General features: G+C 34.2%; 1 protein-coding gene across 50 annotated transcripts in view; it reads left to right on the top strand.

Moving 5' to 3' along the window:
• Positions 1-19,680, top strand: part of PPFIA2 (PTPRF interacting protein alpha 2) — a 495,741-nt gene that overhangs the window by 172,657 nt on the left and 303,404 nt on the right. For 11 of the 50 annotated variants that reach the window (XM_025992181.2, XM_072724498.1, XM_072724495.1 and 8 more), the window contains exon 1: positions 8,924-9,354. The exons of 34 other annotated variants lie outside the window; for them this stretch is intronic. In XM_025992181.2, coding sequence (XP_025847966.1) covers positions 9,274-9,354 — 81 coding nt within the window. In that variant the 5' untranslated portion in view covers positions 8,924-9,273. Of the gene's footprint in view, positions 1-8,779; positions 9,355-19,680 lie in introns of those variants that run through there. 5 more of the 50 variants (XM_072724499.1, XM_025992180.2, XM_025992183.2 and 2 more) reach the window with 5 other exon arrangements.

The following is a 19,680-nucleotide window of genomic DNA, read 5'->3' as shown; positions in this document are numbered from 1 at the left end:
TTGTTCTGGATTCCTTTTTGTCTTTCATAAATCACATCGGATTCATCAAGAAAATCTGAATACACCCATAAAATTGAAAGAGTTCATCAAATAAACAATCACCAAGGAATTCTGTGATATGTGATATCAATTAAGAATTTATCAATCCCTTTTTTTTTTCATATTCTCTACTAAATTAAAAATCAGTGTCAAATAAAGCAGGACCAAGATGTAGTTTTGATTTATAGTGTGGTAGTGTGGTTTTGTCATCAGCTAGACCTGGTTTCAAATGATGGGACTTTCCCAATTGTCTAAGTGTGATCTTGGACAACTTCTATTTCTCTAAGACTTTGTTTCCTTATATATAACTGAGGAATAAATACCTCCTTCAGAGGGTTTTATAAAAACCAAGTCTGGCTACCCTGTAATATTATTCAATAAATGGCAACTATTGAGCCATTGTTCTTGCTTTTAATGAAAATAAAACAGGATAGTGATTGGCTTTGTCTTTCAAATGCAATTCTTGGAAAAAGTAAAATTAAGGAGAAAATAAGGTGCTTGCTACCATGGCAACTGAGGTAGTAGAGAGCTTAAAGATTAAGAAATGATAGTCTGAAGATGGCTTCAGTCTACTACTCAGTTTTGACTAATATTGCCTTTGTTTCTGTAATTTTGTAATCTTTCTAATCTTAAACTCGGGATTGTGAGCGGAGTGTCCATCCATATAAATTAACATTTTTTAAATGTTCTATTATTCCAAGATAGCTATGTTAACCTTTTCCTAAAAGCCTCTGCATAGAATTGGTCACTTTCATGACTCTTCTCTTCCTCTTACCCTATCAGTTAAACCTATGTCTTCTGAGATGGTGTAAACAAAGTATTTAACATGAAGTGAACTATAAGAAGAGCTTTAGGATATCTGCTTGGCTAAAACCAAGCTAAAAACATACCTTTCTTCTTTCTCTTTAATGTGATTTTCCCCCCAATACTCTGTGAATCGGTGATGGAGATGAGTTTATCTGTATGTACATTTGAGTGAGTGGATACATGTAAGTTTGCAAAGTTATTTTTCTTTTAAAGTATATTTTTGAAACTGCTATTTTTATTTTTTATTTTTTAAAATTTTTATTTATTCATGACAGTCACACAGAGAGAGAGAGAGAGAGGCAGAGACATAGGCAGAGGGAGAAGCAGGCTCCCTGCACTGGGAGCCCAACGTGGGATTCGATCCCGGGTTTCCAGGATCACGCCCTGGGCCAAAGGCAGGCGCCAAACCGCTGCGCCACCCAGGGATCCCATGTGCCACTCAGGGATCCCTAATCTGCTATTTTTAAAAATCTGTTTTCTAAACTACTAGGCAGGATTATTTAATACAAACAATATGGGTTGGCAGTTAAAATATCTGGAGTTGTACATTCTCTTTTTTTACTCATTTACCAACAACTTGACTAATTTTTTAAAAATCTTATTTATTTATTTATTATTATTTATTATTTATTATTTATTATTTGAGAGAGTGAGAGCATGAACAGGGGGAGGAGCACAGGGAGAGGGACCAGCAGACTCTGTGCTGAGCAGGAAGCCCAGCGTGAGGCTCAATCGCCCGAGCCTGAGTTCATGACCTGAACTGAAATCAAGAGTCAGATGCTTAACTGACTGAGCCACCCAGGCATCCTTCACCAATGAATTGACTATGATTATGTAGGAAGCAGTGCCTTCAGCCCAGACTTTGAATATTAAATATACCACAAATTAACTGTAAGAATCTGGGAATAAAAATAAGCATTTTTTAGTTCTCAGGGCTAGTCAGCAAGTCAAATGAGATAGCTACCATTAAAATACAACCCATAAAAAGAGGGAAGCAAAACTGCCAGAGGATGATTTGTTTCAAGCATTTCCCAAATATTTATTGGATGTCTACTCTATGCTGTGCATTGTGTTGGTTCTTATTAGTGATAGACAAGAAGTTCTATATAAGACAAGAAGTTCTATATAAGATACTAAGGTATCTTATTTCATTTCAAACTTTAGAAATTATGTTTCCTGATATAAAAAACAAAATCAAAATTCTGTATTAGTGACCAAGAATTTTTTGTATCCTGATGCAATGATTATAGTGTATAGTATAGTAACAGAGGACTTATATGGAAACTGGACAGTAAATAAAGTATGAAAATATAGATTTATCCAGAGTAGCAATCTTGGCCAAAAATGACTAAAAATTTCGCCAATTTCTAGGGAAAAGTGAAACTTAATATCAGAACCGTACTATAGAATAGAACATGGGGGAATCCCTGGGTGGCTCAGCACTTTAGCGCCTGCCTTGGGCCCAGGGCGTGATCCTGGAGACCCAGGATTGAGTCCCACATCAGGCTCCCTGCATAGAGCCTGCTTCTTCCTCTGCCTATGTCTCTGCCTCTGTCTCTCTCTTCTGTGTCCTTCATGAATAAATAAATAAAATCTTTTTAAAAAAATAAAAAGAGAACATGAAAGGCACATCCAAGTTTTAAGTTCAATATGTAATAGTCCATATATAGTTCTTATGCCATAGAATGGACCCAATATTTTTCAACTCACTCTATTTATTTTTATAAAAGTCAGAACTCAGAAATCCCTTCAGGTGTTATAAAAACTTAAACTATGTAGGCATCTGGTATTCACAGTGATAGATGAAGAAATAACATCCTGCCATAGAACTTTACTGTGATTTTTGTAAAACTAAGCTAGTGATGTATATTTTAGGATGTGAGATAAACTTAACGAAATGTAGTAAAATTATTGTGTCATAGAATTATAAAGTTCCAATCAATCAGTATTTTTCTGTTCAAGGACCAAAACAAAGCAATACTCAATCCTGAATTTCATACAGTATAGTATTTTTAATTTAAGCATGAGGGTGTTTATGAGCTATTATAATACATGTAAATATTTGTGAAAAAATGTCAATCAAGCAAAGAGAAACCAAAATGCGAAGAAGAAAGAGTATGGACAGAAGGTACCATTTTAAAATGTTCTAATTTGAGCTTTGAAGACAATATATATGTAGGTATGCTTGTGCATGTATATGCACATATGTATATGTATGTATATATACATATGTATGTATAATGCACACACAAAACATGCATACACATAAATATTTTATGATGTTAAAAAACATTATCAAGATGCGGGTTGAAGGCAAATTTAATATTTTCATCTTGTTATAAGTGGAAGCTGATGAATTTCAATATGCTTGATTTGTATTAATGTATTTAGCCTGTATGACTACAAATCTTGAGGGATCACAAAGGATTCTAAGTATTGTCTTTATTTGAGACACTCTCAATGAATGGTTAGGTAGCTAAAAAGAATCTCTTGAACTTGGAAGAAAGTCTGAGGTTTAGAAGTTTTGTTGGTTGTTGTTTTTTTAATTGGGATTCTCCAATGCAAGATCTCACTGTGAGAATTGATTATACTGTTGGATGGAGTATCTCATTGGCTTGCTACAAATGCAGTGTTTCCTCTCACTTCACCTGCCTTTCATTTCTATTCTAACTATAACAGGTGTCTGGCACTGCATTGCTCCTCAATAAAAACTTGTTGAATGGGATCCCTGGGTGGCGCAGTGGTTTAGCGCCTGCCTTTGGCCCAGGGCATGATCCTGGAGACCCGGGATCGAATCCCACATCGGGCTCCCAGTGCATGGAGCCTGCTCCTCCCTCTGCCTGTGTCTCTGCCTCTCTCTCTCTCTCTCTCTCTCTCTCTCTCTGTGACTATCATAAATAAATAAAAATTTATTTAAAAAAAACTTGTTGAATAAATAAATGAATAAATGAGTGAATGTACAAACCCTACAGACTTGTATACAACCAGCTGTGACTGTCAAGAAGAAGACTCAGAGGCAGGATGTAAACTTAGAGTGTTGGCTATCTAGATAGGGTCATCTTTGCTGAATCTTATAGTAGTCATGAAGAGAATGAAGCAAATATAGTTAGAGGTGCATAAATATGAATATATATTTAGTAGATAGATAAGATAGATAATCTAGCTGGCAATATGTACCTAACTAGCTTCCACATGCCATCCATATGGATCACTAGGATGTATTGCCCATCTGGACTGCAAATTTCACTCCATCTGGCATGACTTCTAACTGAATGCTTGGCTAGAAAATTCTTTGTTATCCTATAGTGTGATGCTGTAAATTGTAGTGATATCTCTCCTTCTTGTCCTCCTCCTCCTTCTCCTCTGTTCCCTCACTCCCTCCCTTTCTCCTTCCCTCCCCCTCTCTTCCTCTCTCTTGCTCTTCCTGTTCTTTGTCCAGTATGGCATTTTTTCCTCTGAGCATTTATCAGGAACTAACAGCAAATGAACAGTCCTTTCAGTGTATTTCTTTAATTCTCCAAATTCTTATCACTCTAACAAAGTTTTGAGCTACTTATCCAATACCCATAAATGAACAAAAGAAAAGATGTATTGAATTGGTTGTCTTGAAGCGGAATATATCTAACAGTTATTTATTTAAGAATTCTATTGAAAGGCTATAAAAAATGTGTTAGGTGAATCTTCCTGGCAGTATATGACATAGTAGACTCTAAAATATTTTTTTGGAACTTTTTATAAAACCAAGCTGATAACATACATTTCAGAAGGCTTAAGAGTAATTATTCTCAGAGGCTGAAGGATATATTAGATGACTTCTGGGAATCTTCTCTGTAAGTCTATTAAGAATAAGCGTCTGGCTTCAGGACTTTTATTTTACCCATTTTTAAGAAAGTGTAATTGAGTTATCCTTTTACTTTTTCATCTTCAATTTCTTTCTGTAAAAATTCAAGTGGTTGAAATAGCTGAAATTAAACTTTCTAGAGTCAATATTCTTAATTTACCTCTCCGGAGAAAAGATATATCTTGAGAGATTTTGGGGGGGTCATCTGTGTGTAGTAATTGGAATGGACGTATTATTTATCCTTTATATGGTTGGTAGACATTGCCCAGAAACTAATGTCTGCTGCCATAAGCACATTAAATTTTGTTTCACATAGTAATATTATACTGTATACTTTTTACTTTCAAGTTAATACTTAAAATAGTCTTATTATAAATTAAACTCAATCAAACTAAGAATGAAGTTTCTTGACAAGCCAAAAAATCTTGGAAAGCTATTTGGAAAACTTAAGAAAGATGTCAAAATATACTAACCAAAAGTATGAAAATATGTCTCTACATTTCATATATTTTTGAGACAAGAATGTTCTGACTTTACTTGAGTTCATAGAAATAGGGTGTTAACCAGACTAAATTTCTTTACTAATTTCACTTGAGAAAACGCTTATATATGAAAAACACATCTAACGCAGTTACCTCATATGCCCTGAAATGTTTTCAGCCATATTTCCCAAAACATTCTGTGACAACCTGTATCTTTTCATGCATTGACCCTTCACTTTGGAAAGTCTTTAATCTCCTGCTCTTGCTAGGGTCACTTTGATATATCCTTTGAATTACATGCTTTTCAGTTTAAACTCAATCTCCTTTATGTGAAGTCAGTCATTAGCACTTATTAAACTACATTTCAGTTGTCTTGCTAGTTAATAACCTCTTACTAGTTGATGTCCTACCCACCAAATTTAAAGTTCCATGAGGACAGAGACTATCTTTTATAATTATTCTTCTAGAGCCTGGAAACAGTATCAGGCTTCTACAACCACAATGGACAGGGCGAGATTCTGCATCCTTTTAATTTTCAAACATAGACACCACTTTCACTTTTGCTAAGCAGGAAGAGAAAAAAAGTTGAGTTGTCTTCAAATAAACCTTCAGAACAATGATCTACTGTCATCATAAATAGCCCACCTAGAAAACAAAAGTTTGGGAAGGAATGTATGCTTTGATAATTTCCACAACATTTAGAGTAAAGCACTGTATTTAAAATAGTTATATGTTAATACTATTTATCCTTCCAGCTTCTTTCAACATTAATTCATACTGCCTTCTTTCCCCTCCCCACACAAAAACTATGGAAAAGAAAAACTTGTACTCTTCTTGGTCAGAAAGTTTCAGAATTGCTAAAATAGTTTGTTGGTTGATGCAAATTCAGCAAATATATGAGATTATATCAGGAATATATAATATTACACCGGAAATATTTGATTTATTGGCCCCTTTAAAAAGAAATCTAGTGAATCATCTGGTCTATATTATATCAGGACTAATTAACAGATAAGCATAAAACACATGGAGGTTTTTTTTTTTTTTTTGCACCATAATCTATTTGGAAAAAAAAAAATTCCTTAAAAACCTGGGTTCTGAAGAAACTTCACAATTGTTTTTGAGATTCATTTCCACTAATAGCTTTTTGAGGAGCACGACTTACATGGTACCACTCACAGGAGGAAATATCCCAACATGTATCCTTGAGTATGAAGAATCAAAATTGTTCACATAGATCACGGATTACCAAAACTAGTATGCTTATATACTTATTTGAGAATCAACGAATCCCATGTGGTTAAAAAATCAGAAGGGGAAAAAGGATTATTTTGAAAAATATAGTACTATGGCTGCTTAAATAATCATGAAAAAAGAAAACATGTTTTTTCAACTTAAATTGCAGTGGTAGAGATATAGTTAATAGTTTTAGCAAAAGGGTAATTCCTGCAGGAGAAAAAAAATAAGATTTTATTTATTTATTCATGAATTACCTAGAGAGAGAGAGAGAGAGAGAGGCAGAGACAACAGGCAGAGGGAAAAGCAGGCTCCATGCAGGGAGCCTGATGCGGGACTCGATCCTGGGACTCCAGGATCGCACTCTGGGCCAAAGGTAGGCGCTAAACCACTGAGCCACCCAGGAACCCCCCCCAAATTTTTAAAAAATAGTCATTTGAGTGCTCAAAAAACAAAAGGACGGGAGCACATCAAAGGAAAATAGGAGCCAACCTCAAGGAGCTCTCTGTGGCCAAAGCTGGGACCATTTGAGCATCAAAATAAAATTATATTTATTTTATCATAACCCCAAGTATAAAATTAATATATCTGAATCCATACTGATACAAGTAAAAGCTTGAAAAAATAATTATACACGAGGCAAATCTCCTCTATAGATGAATTCTGTTTAATGTGTATAAACACTACCCTCCTCAGGAAGTAAAGGTTAATTTCACCACTTTCTGTCACCTCTTTGAGGATATACTAGATGTAGTGACCAACTCCAAAGAGTAGAGTATGGAGAAGAGAAAAATAGTAACTTTACAGTAGAGAAATCTGGCAAATACCACCTTGCCAAGCCATGGTTAATATTACTAGGAATACATGTGGATATCATGGACTCCCATAATGATGGGATGAGCTCACTTCATTGATAGTATATGTTGAGAAGGACACTTTGCCTCTGTGGTATTCTTCCCACAAGCCCACAGCTCAAGTCTAATCATGAGGGAAACATCAAATAAAATTAATATAGGCGTCAGAGCACGATAGCCTGTGGGATTCTTGGCCAGTACTTGATAGTCTTCTAAAGATCATGAAAAACAAGGAAAAGTTGAGAAAGTGTCACAGACCAGAGGAAACTAGGGAGACTTGGAAACTAAATAAATGTGATACCCTGGATTGGAATCTAGAACAGAAAAGAGACATTAACAGAAAGACTAGTGAAATCCAAGTGAAGTCTGGGGTTTATTTGATGATAATTTGCCAATATCAGTTATTTAGTTTTGAAAAATATGCCGTAGTAATGTAAGATGTTAACATTAGAGAAATCGGGTGAGGGGTATATGGGAATTCTCTGTTCCATCTCTCCAACTTTTCCATAAATTTAAAATTATTCTCAAGTTAAACATTTGTTTAAAAATCATCTTCTTAAAAAAATCATCTTCTTGCTTATTTAGCACCTTGCTGGGTAAATAACTACCTACTTGCTGAATTTACCAGAGTGTGGGACTATCTAAGGAATTAAGAATCATCTTTCTGCTTCTTCCTCATTGATATTGTAAATTTGAATCATAATTGGAGAATAAAAGATATAAATGAATAATAATTTAAGTTTTGAGAGCCCATCATAATCATATTCTTTATTATAGTCTTCAGGTTCAAAGCAGGTGGTTCCTGGTTCTTAATTATGTATAACTGCCATCTTAGATACATTTACAAAGACACCACTTTTGGCTCATTCTCATCTCTGTTCTCCTGAAGTCTCCACCTTTGAACCATGTGTAAATGGAGCATTTATTTTTACCTCTAAAAAGTGTAAAGTCATCTGAATATGATCTTTTTTACAGACTGAATAATTTGTGTTAAAAGACATAAAAAATGAACATGATTTGCAGTGTAGTCTAGATCTTTGCAGTTAATGTTTTTGGATATTGAGTGAAAAAAATCTTCATGTATCCAAAAGATTTTTTTTTTATTTCTTTTCTATATACGAGAGATAAAGTTTTGACTTTTTAAAACAAGTGTATTGTGCTTCCTAGGTCATTAATTCTGAAACTTAGTGAATTTTCGAGTTAAACTGGGGGAAGGAGAGTCTCGATTATGCCCATATTGTGATGTTCTTTAAGAGTTTGGAAAAGTAGAAATATTTTGTGCATTTTATTTGATAATGTTCCTAGTATTGTATGGCTTTACTGAATCGTATGCCTTGAGCCTTAATGTTCTAGCCAGGTTATAATATGCTTTGATCTATAAATTTAAAAAGAACTCTTCATGTTGAAAGAAAAGGATCTGTACAAAAGTCTAAAATCTTGCTGAACAGACTGGGAGTAACAAAGAGAAACATACAGAAATGAGAGTGATAGAACAATAATTTGTTCCTAAATACGGCTTTAAACAGCATATGAACATGCTTCAGGTTAGTCAGAAGAGGTCCTCTGAATTACACTGTGCATGCTTCCCTGAAATGAAACTGTATGTTATTGGTTAACCAGGATATTTAGCATAATCACTCTGCTAGACTGTGGTGGAGGGAGGTGATTATCATTGAGAACAGATGGGCAGGTCCACAGCACTGCCAGATTCTGCACAAGCTCCATTTATTGTTGCTTCTTGCTTTTTCGCTTCTGTGTTTTAATTTTTCAAAAAAACCATTTTATGTTTTAAAGAACTCGCTGCACAAAAGGTCGGTGGCTGATAACCTTTCAGCTTAGATTGCAAACGTAGGAGAAAGACTCAAAATGCTATCACTGTGTATCTATGAAGGATGGGACAGATTTCATTTTACCCTCTAGCCTCCCTCAATGCATGCACGGATTTATCTGTACGCTAAGCTCTCTGCTCTGCATCTGTAGCTCCTTGTGGATTATATTGTCTCTGTGATCAGAAATGATTTTCTCGGATATGAACACCGTTTCTGGCTCCCCCAAAGTGCATCCTCCTAATGGGACCCGGTTTTACACTTTCCAAGTAAGTGTGTTTTAAATGGCTTCACTACTTAGGAAGTTAATGTATAGTCAAACTTTTAATAAAAGGGAATATAAGCAAAGGAAAACTGCAGAGTGTGAAAGTGTTAAAGAGGATGTAAGAAGTGGATAATGTGCATGTCAGTGTAATCTATTTTTTTTAAATATGGAAATAGGATGGCACTAGGATTCTCTGTGAATTCAAGCAAAATAATAATGAACACTTAATTTTCACAAGGTTTTTATTTATTTATTTTTCACAGGGTTTTTAAAAATTGCTACTGTATCATCCTTGAGGGTTTATGAGATGTGTCTCCTGATATTGTTATTTATGGCTCTCATATGGTGAACATTACAGAGTTAACTTCTCTTATATATTACAGAGGGAATAGAACTAAGAGACATATTATGGAACTTTGAACACTGTCTCCTCTGGGCTTAGAAAAACATTTTATATTTTATATACATAGCATTACAAAATTTCTGTTATTTAATTTTTTACATGTGCAATATATGAGCAACAGTAATATAAGAGGTTTAAGTACCACGCTTAGTATGCTTTAGTATTTGAGATAAAGTAGAAACTCATTAAGATGGAAGATTTTCTGTGTTATCAGAAAGTCAAAATGATTTATAATATAAATATAAATAAGAGTTACAAAGCTATTACCTACTAAACTGTATTTCAATTGCCTGTGAATAAATCAGTCATCAATCTAGAAAATGGTTAAGTCTAAACTAAATCAAATTCTTCCTCATTTTTATCCTCAAACTGTATCTTCTAGTACTAAGGTTTACTTTGTAATTTAGTCATATCATCATTACATGAAAAGGGAAAATGAAAATGAACCTCTTCTGTCTGTGTATTTTACTTTATGGGAAAATAAACAGCTTGGCATTTAATCATTTTAGGTATATAGTTGTAATGTTCTGGAAAAAATATATATTAAGACTTAGAGGATTGATGTAGTCAAGATAGAATTCTTTTAAAAGAGGGCTCTGAATAGATGCACATCTGATTTATTAACGCCTCTTACCTTTGCAAACCATAAGCAGCAAAAATAATTACTCTATCTCTCTCCCCTTTTTATACTTCTATTTTTAATCCTGTTGCCTCTCTGCTTTACACTGATATCTAGTGATGGTGCAAGTCTGTGCTGTTACAGAATATATTCACTTCCAGTGACGATCTGCTTATTGTGGCAGTGACTCAAAATGCAAGTGCCCTGGGGCTGTCTACAGAATTATTACTTTTTTTTTTCTTCTCCGTACACTGAGATATAAACACCCTTTACAATATCCTGTAGTCTGGCTCTGTGGGGCAGCTTTTGACATTAAGTATTCTAGTTCAGTCTCTTAAAGTTTAAGGGTCAGTAAATTCCATATGCTCAGTCGTGACACAGGCTTTCTACAATTCCTCAGTAAAGATCTTGCTGACACCTTTCTTGGCAGGTGATTTTCTTTGAAAACACACTGGAATGATTTTTAAACACTCATTTTTTTTTGTTGATATTATAACGGTCTGTGTAAAAACTCTAGGAATTTGGATAAAATAGAAATGTTGACAAATATGAATTCTGTTCCACATTTTTAATTCATAAAGTGATTTTTGATCTTGACATTTATGATAACAGAGAATATGTGTGTTTAACTTTTTGTTGTTATTGTTTGTTTTTGTGTTGGGTAGAAGAGAAGGAAGAAAAAAAATACAGTTTTTAAGGCATGAAGACAAAGATTTATAAAAGTTGACCCTACTTTTATTTTCAAAAGGCATAATTAAACATGATTATTTTTATTCTTTATATGTATTAACCTATTTTAAGGCAATATATTTTCTTTGGTTGAAATACTGTTATAAGAAATGAGAGGCTATAGAAGCAACAACATTTCTCAAAAAAAAATGTAACTTTGAAAATGATTAGTTTAATTTTGAAAAGTGGTTCTTATTATGGAATGACATCAATGCATTTCAGAAATGATTCTGTGTCAAGGAGTGGAGATTTTAATGCTTACTTAAAATTATTTTAGCGCAAGAGTTAACATATGCAAAAACGTTTTAGATAGCTTAGGATGAATAATATTGTTTCAGTTCCATCTTCTCATTAAATGTTCAAACTATCCTGTCATTTTGCTGAAATTGTACATTGCCAAATTTTAAGAGTAAGATTTAAAATGTATTTGACCTGGACGGTTCAAAAGTAACAAGGCAACAAATAAGCTAAAGGATATTTTAATTACAAGACTTTTTTTATCTTTGCATTTTAATTTAGCCAAATATATTCATACTTGTACATATACATGCAAATACTGTTTTCATATAGACTATCTAACACTTAATTTAAATTAATTTCCTTATATGTGAAATCTCACTTCTAGATTACTATGAATATATGTGTATCTGCCTTTTTTTTTTTAAGAGGTGCCTGGATCCTGGATGGTGCCAAAACTCAATTTGCACTAGATGTTAAGTGAATTGTTTATCACCAAAATTCAAGTTCTAGAAGGGAGTTGCTTAGAATACCTTTTGATGGACAAAAATTAAGATTAAATGATGCTATAAGAGAAAAAAAATCGATTATAATGTTTTTATGCATCAGGACTGCCAATTTATGGAGCTCGAATGTTTATAAATGGACAGTCTTCTTTAAAACAAGTGATATGGATATATGTATACTACATGTATGAATCCTCCTTAATTTTATGTCCATAAAAATGATGTCCCAATGTGATTTCACGTTTAGCTGGATATTTGCAAATAAAACCATCTATCTGCTCTATTAAATCCCTAGATTGGCTAATCATGACTTCATGTGTGAATCCCCCCAGAATTCATGTCCAACACACTACCCCTCATTTCCTAGAGATTAACTGTCTTCACCTCATGGTTTTCAAACTGTATCTGCACAGATACAGTTTCATGAGAGGTTTCATGAGAGTTTGTCAGTAGTTGTTAGAGAGTAGGGAAGAAGAATACACTCGGAGGATCTTAATGTTTCTTTATTCTATATTTACCAGTCTTATTCAATGGCACTCTATGCAAGTTTTATGAACAAAAATAACAAACAGTATGGTATTAGCAGAAAAAAGAACAAAATAAAGGTTGCAAACTACTGCCTCAAACCAAAGGAACTTATTTGTGATGGGAGCAACTTTATCTGTTGAGTCCACAGAGTTATTTCTGTTCAGAATACATTTCTTTGCCATTTAATCTGAGAATTAATAACATTAACTGCCAAGACTGTGTATGAATGGCTGACTCTCTTGCCTCCTGGGGCCCCCCAGAAAACAAGATATGGCAACATAATAATCACGGTTTTTATGTTTATAATACTTCAGGTCTCCCCTGTCCTTAAAGGATAATAAAGTTCATATCTCAAGCTTGACACAGAAAGCTCTTCATGGTCTGGAGCACATGCGACACACTGCTTTACTTGTTTTGCTTTCTCAGAATGTTGTCTGTACGTGTCTGCTGTCTTTGCCTCTTCACTGAACTGGGCCTGGTATTTTTTTTTTTTTTTTTTTACTTGAAGACTCATCTCAAATGCCACCTCCCCCATGAAGCCTTTACTCATTCACCTCATTTCTGCAGGTGTATTAAGTGCTCCTTTGCCTGTCCGTACCACTCCTGAAGCCCTTATCATGCTTGGTTGTAATCCCCAAGAACATTTCATCAATCTGTGACCCTAGCACATGGATACTGCCATTATCTCCGTTTAATAGCTGGGGAAATATATTAGATAGGTAAATGATTAAAGTATGGAAATTTAAAACCATCAGCAACAAATTCTTTTTTTTTTTTGAAACTATGTTGGCAGCTGATGAGACAAACTACATATTATTAAAGAAAACATCTAAAGATATATAAAGGTATATTTAAGACTAAGCTTTTGTGTACTACTGTTGGATTCTTCAGAATAGGTAATGGGTACATGAGTAATCAAGGAAAAATTTAATTTTATTATTCTTAAAATATATTGTTATGGCAGCTAGACAAAATCTCTGACAGTTTTTTCTTTATAATCTCATAGAGATTTATAATTCTTGTATAATCTTGTATTCCTTATGACTTAGCATTTTTCATATTTTATCAAGAAAAATTTAAAATTTGATTAATATAAATATATTTCCCATTCAGCAGACAGGAATAGCACGTGGAATATATAGAAACTGGAAGGCAAGCTGAAAGTCTCAATTGTATGAAGAATTTCATCCAAAGCAGTATTACTGGTATTTAGGTGAGACACCATATCTTTTATCACATGAAGGTGAGGTAATGCTGATCTTTTAGCAAAGAACCAGATTTTAAAAAAATATTCTATCCTTTCAGTACTATCTAGGAGTCCACTGTTGTTCTTCTATTACTTGGAGCACATTATAACTTATTACTGTTGATAAGTTTGAAATGCATCGAAAGTATCTAGCAAATTCTTGGCACATGTTATGTGTTTAAAAAATTAAAAAAAAAAAGTAAAAGAAATGAAGGCAAATTAGCCCTATAGAGAAAAGACAGATCCTATGGCTCTGGGATTACATGGTAATACAGACAAACAGTATTAGCTGGGGTTTCCAGCTTAATGAGAGAATTGAGGTTTTTCTCTGCATCCGCTAGTGTGTAGTCATGATTATGAGTGGTGGAGATACACAAGAGATGGTTCAAGCAGGTGGACCAACAGATTCAGAGGTATTTGCTGGTGTGTAGGAAAGGCGGAGCTTAGAATAACTGGAACATAAACTGAAAATAAGAAACGGTTAAAAGTGAAGTGTGCAAACTCCAGAATTCAAGATAAATGTGAATGTCATCCTCTGGGATCTTGGACTTGGTATTTAAGGATTTTCAACAAGGATTGACAGGCTTGGATTTGCTTAGTTAGAATATTGTACTGTGACTTGGCTTGGTGGTAGGACTAGAGCAGAGAGAACGATTCAGTAGCTTTCGAAAAAATTCAGATGAATTTTTATGATTTCCCTGTATTACAGATGAAAACAAACAAAACAAAAAATTGGTACTCTAACGAAAACCTGGTGCTCACAAAAAGTTTTCAAGTAGTTGTTAATAATGCAGAGAGTAAATAATGAAGTTTCTGTCTGAATTCAAGATTGTGGAAGCCAAAATTTCATGCTCTTTCCCCTATTTTCTGCTGCCTGTAGTGTTGATGACTAAATATATTAGCAAAAGTATTCCAAGCTACATAATTTTCAACCTCAGTGATCTATTTATTTATAAACATATAGAAATTTGCTCCACCACTTCAAAACATTGTATTACTGCCTCCTTGGGTTTTTAACTTAAGGCTTTCATTTGGTTACACCTCCTCATTTTATCTTTACTGATGCAAAATCCTCCTAATTGGAAAGACATTTTTATAGTAACTGAATTGTCAATAAACTTGTATCTTAGAATTCCACTGAAAGACAAAAAGAGAAATTGAGGGGGAAAGCTCTCCTAACTACATACTTGTGTTAGGTTTAAAATGCTCTGTACATCAGTGAGACCAACTAAGGGAATCAATGAATAGCCCTTGTTGATTCAGGTAGGAAATCATAAATCTTCCACCTGCAGAGGTTTCTGTTTAATGGAAATGCGGTGGACTTTATGTTCTGTGAGCACAGGGATCGTGTCCTTCTTTTCACTGTTAAGTCACTAGCACCAAGCAAAGTGCCTGGCATATAGCCATGATTAGCAAATAGATACTGAAGTGATTTGCAAATTGAAAGGAAGAATATTTTGCTCTTCATCACAGAGGCATTACTGATACTCTGATATAGAATGGCCTCCTGGTAGGAACATATAAATGGTTCTAAATTTCCCAGGCTGAAGTCCACAAATATATTTCACTAATATCTAGTTAAAATAGCTATGTTTTTCAAGTAGTCTGAAGGGGAGAGCAATTGGAAGTAGGGAAATCATTAAAGATGTTCCTGAGATAAGCATTTCATGCACCAAGCACAGTGTCAGTTAGTTAGTAAGGGCCCCATAACCATCAGCTGTAACATCAGAAGCAGTAGAGATGGGGTCTGTGGACCACACTGGAGGTGGCAAGGATGAGCCAAGAGAAGTCAAGCATGAGGGAAAAGCTATTAAGAGATGACATTTAAAAGACTTTATTAACTTACCAAATATAGGACACAAAAGAGGACAAGGCAAGATTACCTCCAAAGTTTCTAATGAGGGAGAGAGGGAAATGGAGGAGGAACAGCTTTGAAAAACAATATATTGGGGATCCCTGGGTGGCTCAGCAGTTTAGCTCCTGCCTTGGGCCCAGGGTGTGATCCTGGAGTCCTGGCATCGAGTCCTACATCAGGCTCCCTGCATGGAGCCTGTTTCTCCCTTTACCTGTGTCCCTCCCCACCCCCACCCCGTCTTTCATGAATAAATAAATAAAATCTTTAAAAAATCCAATATATGTATTTCAGTGTTGGCCAAATTAAATAGACCAGTTAGAAACACAAGTTTGGCTCTCAGGAGAGAGGTCTGACAGGTAGATGTAAATGTGAGAGGAATCTGCTTGCAGAGGAGGGGAAGCTATGGAAATGGATGAAATGACCTTTGCAGAGAATGAGGAGAATGGGGCAGATGGAGCAGGGCACAAGGTCCTTGGACACAATCACCTACCCAGGAGTATGATCATTTCGAGTTATGTGTGCTTGGTTTATTTCATAAACACGTTTTGGAAGCTTTTTCCTTATCACCCGTCCTTGAATACTACCCCAAACCTAATTTAAGTTAGATCTTCCTGCCTCTTTATGTGTGTGTTTGCTTTCTTTTGTAAATGCATTTTGGAAGCTAACATTCCCTTTCAGCCTCCTCCTTCAATGTCATCCCTGAACCTTAATTCAAGTTAAATCCTTCTCTTCTTATTCTTCCATAAAGTAATTAATGTATGTCTGTTGTACCATTTACTGTACTGCATGCACTTTTTCACTTCTAAGACTGGTCTGTGAACTCCTGGAGAGCCTAAGGTATATTTTACTTAACTACTTCTATTGGTTTATTGACGCTTAGCCTAATGTCTGTCAAACAGAAGTAGTCTGTACATTTTGAATGAATAAATGAATTCATGTTTAAATTGCAGACTGCCCAAAATTAATTCTCCTGTATTAATTCATGAAATCATTCAACACACCTTGTTGAGAATCCCCATTGTGCCGGACTTGGATAATGGTGAGCAAAACACCCAGTTTCTGCACTTGAGGCAATCTTGGAGTTGCCTCAAGGAAAGTTATCCAAAAGTCACGGTAGTACATTTTTTGGTTCTTTAGAGTAGACCGACAAAAATGCTTTGACTTTAAAGGTACATATAGATAGCACTATTGTGACTTGTAAATTTCAATTAAATAATTTTATCTCCAAATCTACTTTTAGTTATAGTTCACCATTAGCTTTTCCACTGTTACTGTATTCGTAGCAATAAAATTGGATAAGAGTTAAGATCACGTCCTTTGGAATTAAACACAGGATTCAAAACCAAGTCCCACTATTTCTGGGAGTGTGATTGAAAGTAAATCGAATCATTTCTGTATTTTCACTTCCCTTGACTGTTGTAAAAGAATAAGAATAACTCATGAGGTCATTATGAATGCTAGGTAGATTATTAAATCATGTGTAAAATATTTCCTTCTGATAAAGATGGCCCTCAATCAAGATTAGATATTATTGTTTTAATTATTAATGAACTTTCCAAATAATAGCATAATTTATTTTACAAATAATCCTTTTGCCTTTGGCTTATTTTAAATTTAGAAAAATTTAATGCTAAGAGAGTATATTTTTTACCACTTAAGAGAGCATATTTACCACTTTAAATACTTAAGGGAGCTTATTAAAGTATACTTAATTAACTTTTCAAGATCTTAATTTTATATATAATATTTTTATGCTTATAGAATGTAAGCTTTTGGAACATTGAAACTAAGTATCCTTTTGAAAATATATTTGCATTCCTTTTGTAAATATATTTTTGTATTTCCAAATTGTGTTATGTAAATTTACTTTGAAGCTTACCTTGTATATTCATAATGACTTATTATCATCTAAAGTTTTGCACATATACAAATGCAAACCTAAAATCATCAGTTTGTGAAATTGGCTAATTTAGTGTAACATTCAAAATATCTAAAACTTAAAAGAAAGTACCTTACTTTGTATGCTGGATGCTCCATACAATATGTAAAGATCTAAAGTAGTTATATCACAGGGAACCAGCAAGATTCAATGCTATTATTGGCAGCAGAACTGCCTGAGAATTGCTGAGCATCTCAAAAATAATTAGACATTTTAACAATACTAAAAGTGTACAATGTTTTTAAAGAATTTCACAAAATGCTATGTTTTATTACATAGCAGAGTTGTCAAAGTAAAATTTAAAAACTGAACACTGTCATTAAAAATAAATGAATGTAATCTACCTAGTTCCTGTAGCTTAAATATTCACAATTTCAATTATATTGGTGAAAAATACAGAAGATTCATAGAAAACAGCATTATACTTAATTAGTTATTCTCTACCAGATAAAATCAGTGCAGAAGTGACAGTTCTGAACTACAGTGTAATTTTACAGTTATATAGTATAGTTTCATTTTATCCCAAATTTTCATTTTTCTTATTTAGCACAGTATTAATCAGTGCTTTCTAGGATGATCCACCTTTGAAGTTATGATAGGCCTATAGAAAGCTGCAGGTGTATTTTGATTCATGTCACAAAGAAACTAAAAAAGGAAACTTTGTTTGAAATCCTAAAATATATTATATGTTGTCATAAATAGTATAAATTTATTATATTTGAAGAATATACATTGTACATACATACATACATTGTCATTATTTAACTATGATTAATTAACTAATTAATTAGATTTTATTTATTTATTCATGAGAGACACAGAGAGAGGCAGAGACATAGGCAGAGGGAGAAGCAGGCTCCATGCAGGGAGCCTAATGTGGGACTAGATCCTGGACCCTGGGATTACATCCTGAGCCAAAGGCAGATGCTCAATTGCTGAGCCACCCAGGAGTCCCTAACTATGTTGTTTTAATACCATTTTGTTTAGATGTCAAAATATTTAATGCATAAAGAATCACAAGTTTTAACAGTAATATAATACAGTCCAAATGGCTGTATATGCATTTCTTTCATTCATTCTTTTCACTTATCAATAACTTACTTTAGATGTGGTCAATATTCTCAGGAGCAATTGTTGCAGGACATAATGGGTCAAAATAAATATCACAGAGAATCTCTCAAAATACAATGACTTTGTACTAAAAGAGTCAGTTAATTCCAGATGTGTCATTGAGAAAGACTTCAACAAAGAACTTTGCTTTAGAAATTAGTAAAGAATTAAAAAATAATTCTATTACACAAACATAGGTGAAAAAAATCATTTTTTTCAATTTATGTATGCCAGCCGTGTTCTGTGACCAGCCTGGCATCTATGAACTGTGAGACCATGCTAGCCTAGAACATGTTTTCCCTAGAAATCTAGACTTTGCCTAGATTTTCAGTGTCTTGTATCTCTTGTAGTTCCCAAACATACTACAAACCCCAGGCCTCCGTATCTTTGGTTATGCTGCTCCTGTACCCATGTTGGATGATGCACATGTAGACACAGTCATTTAGTACATTTTGGTGAGGGTGATCATGAAGAGGATCAGCTAAGGGGCCTGTACAAACAGTTTGAATCCTGAGCTAGGTTGGCATTTTGAAAACAGCAATGACTGGTTTGTTTTACTAAATCTTAAATGTCTAATATTTACTTTTCTTAAAAATTGCATTACAGGAAAGAAACTACATCTTTTCTTTGATGTTAAACATGTTTGTTGGGCAACCCGGGTGACTCAGCGGTTTAGCACCACCTTCAGTCCAGGACGTGATCCTGGAGACCAGGGATCAAGTCCCATATCAGGCTCCCTGCATGGAACCTGCTTCTCCCTCTGCCTGTGTCTCTGTCTCTCTCTATTTCTCTCTCTTTCTCTCTGTCTCTCAAATAAATAAATAAATAAATAAATAAATAAATAAATAAATAATAAATCTTTTAAAAAAACATGTTTGTTGATAGAAGAGAGAGAAAGCTAAGAAATCAAGAAAGGTGAGGTTAAAGGAAGAACTCAAACAGTTAGCATTGAAAGGAAGATGCTTCATTTTCTAAGAAAGAAAAACTGAAGATGGGTAAGGAGATACAACAAAAACTTGAAAGAGAGGAAGAAAATTGGGGCAGTTCATATCCAATGGCTCCATCCTAATGGCTTTACCTAAAATAGGTAGGTTACATGCTTTAGGACAACAGGAAAGGTTGGAAATAATTAAATAATTGCTGTGTTGGGGATAATAG

Source organism: Vulpes vulpes, chromosome 10 (genome assembly GCF_048418805.1).
Source record: "Vulpes vulpes isolate BD-2025 chromosome 10, VulVul3, whole genome shotgun sequence".
NCBI lineage: Eukaryota > Metazoa > Chordata > Mammalia > Carnivora > Canidae > Vulpes > Vulpes vulpes.
The sequence above is the reverse complement of the archived record's forward strand: the minus strand, read 5'-3'. Positions and strand labels throughout refer to the sequence as shown.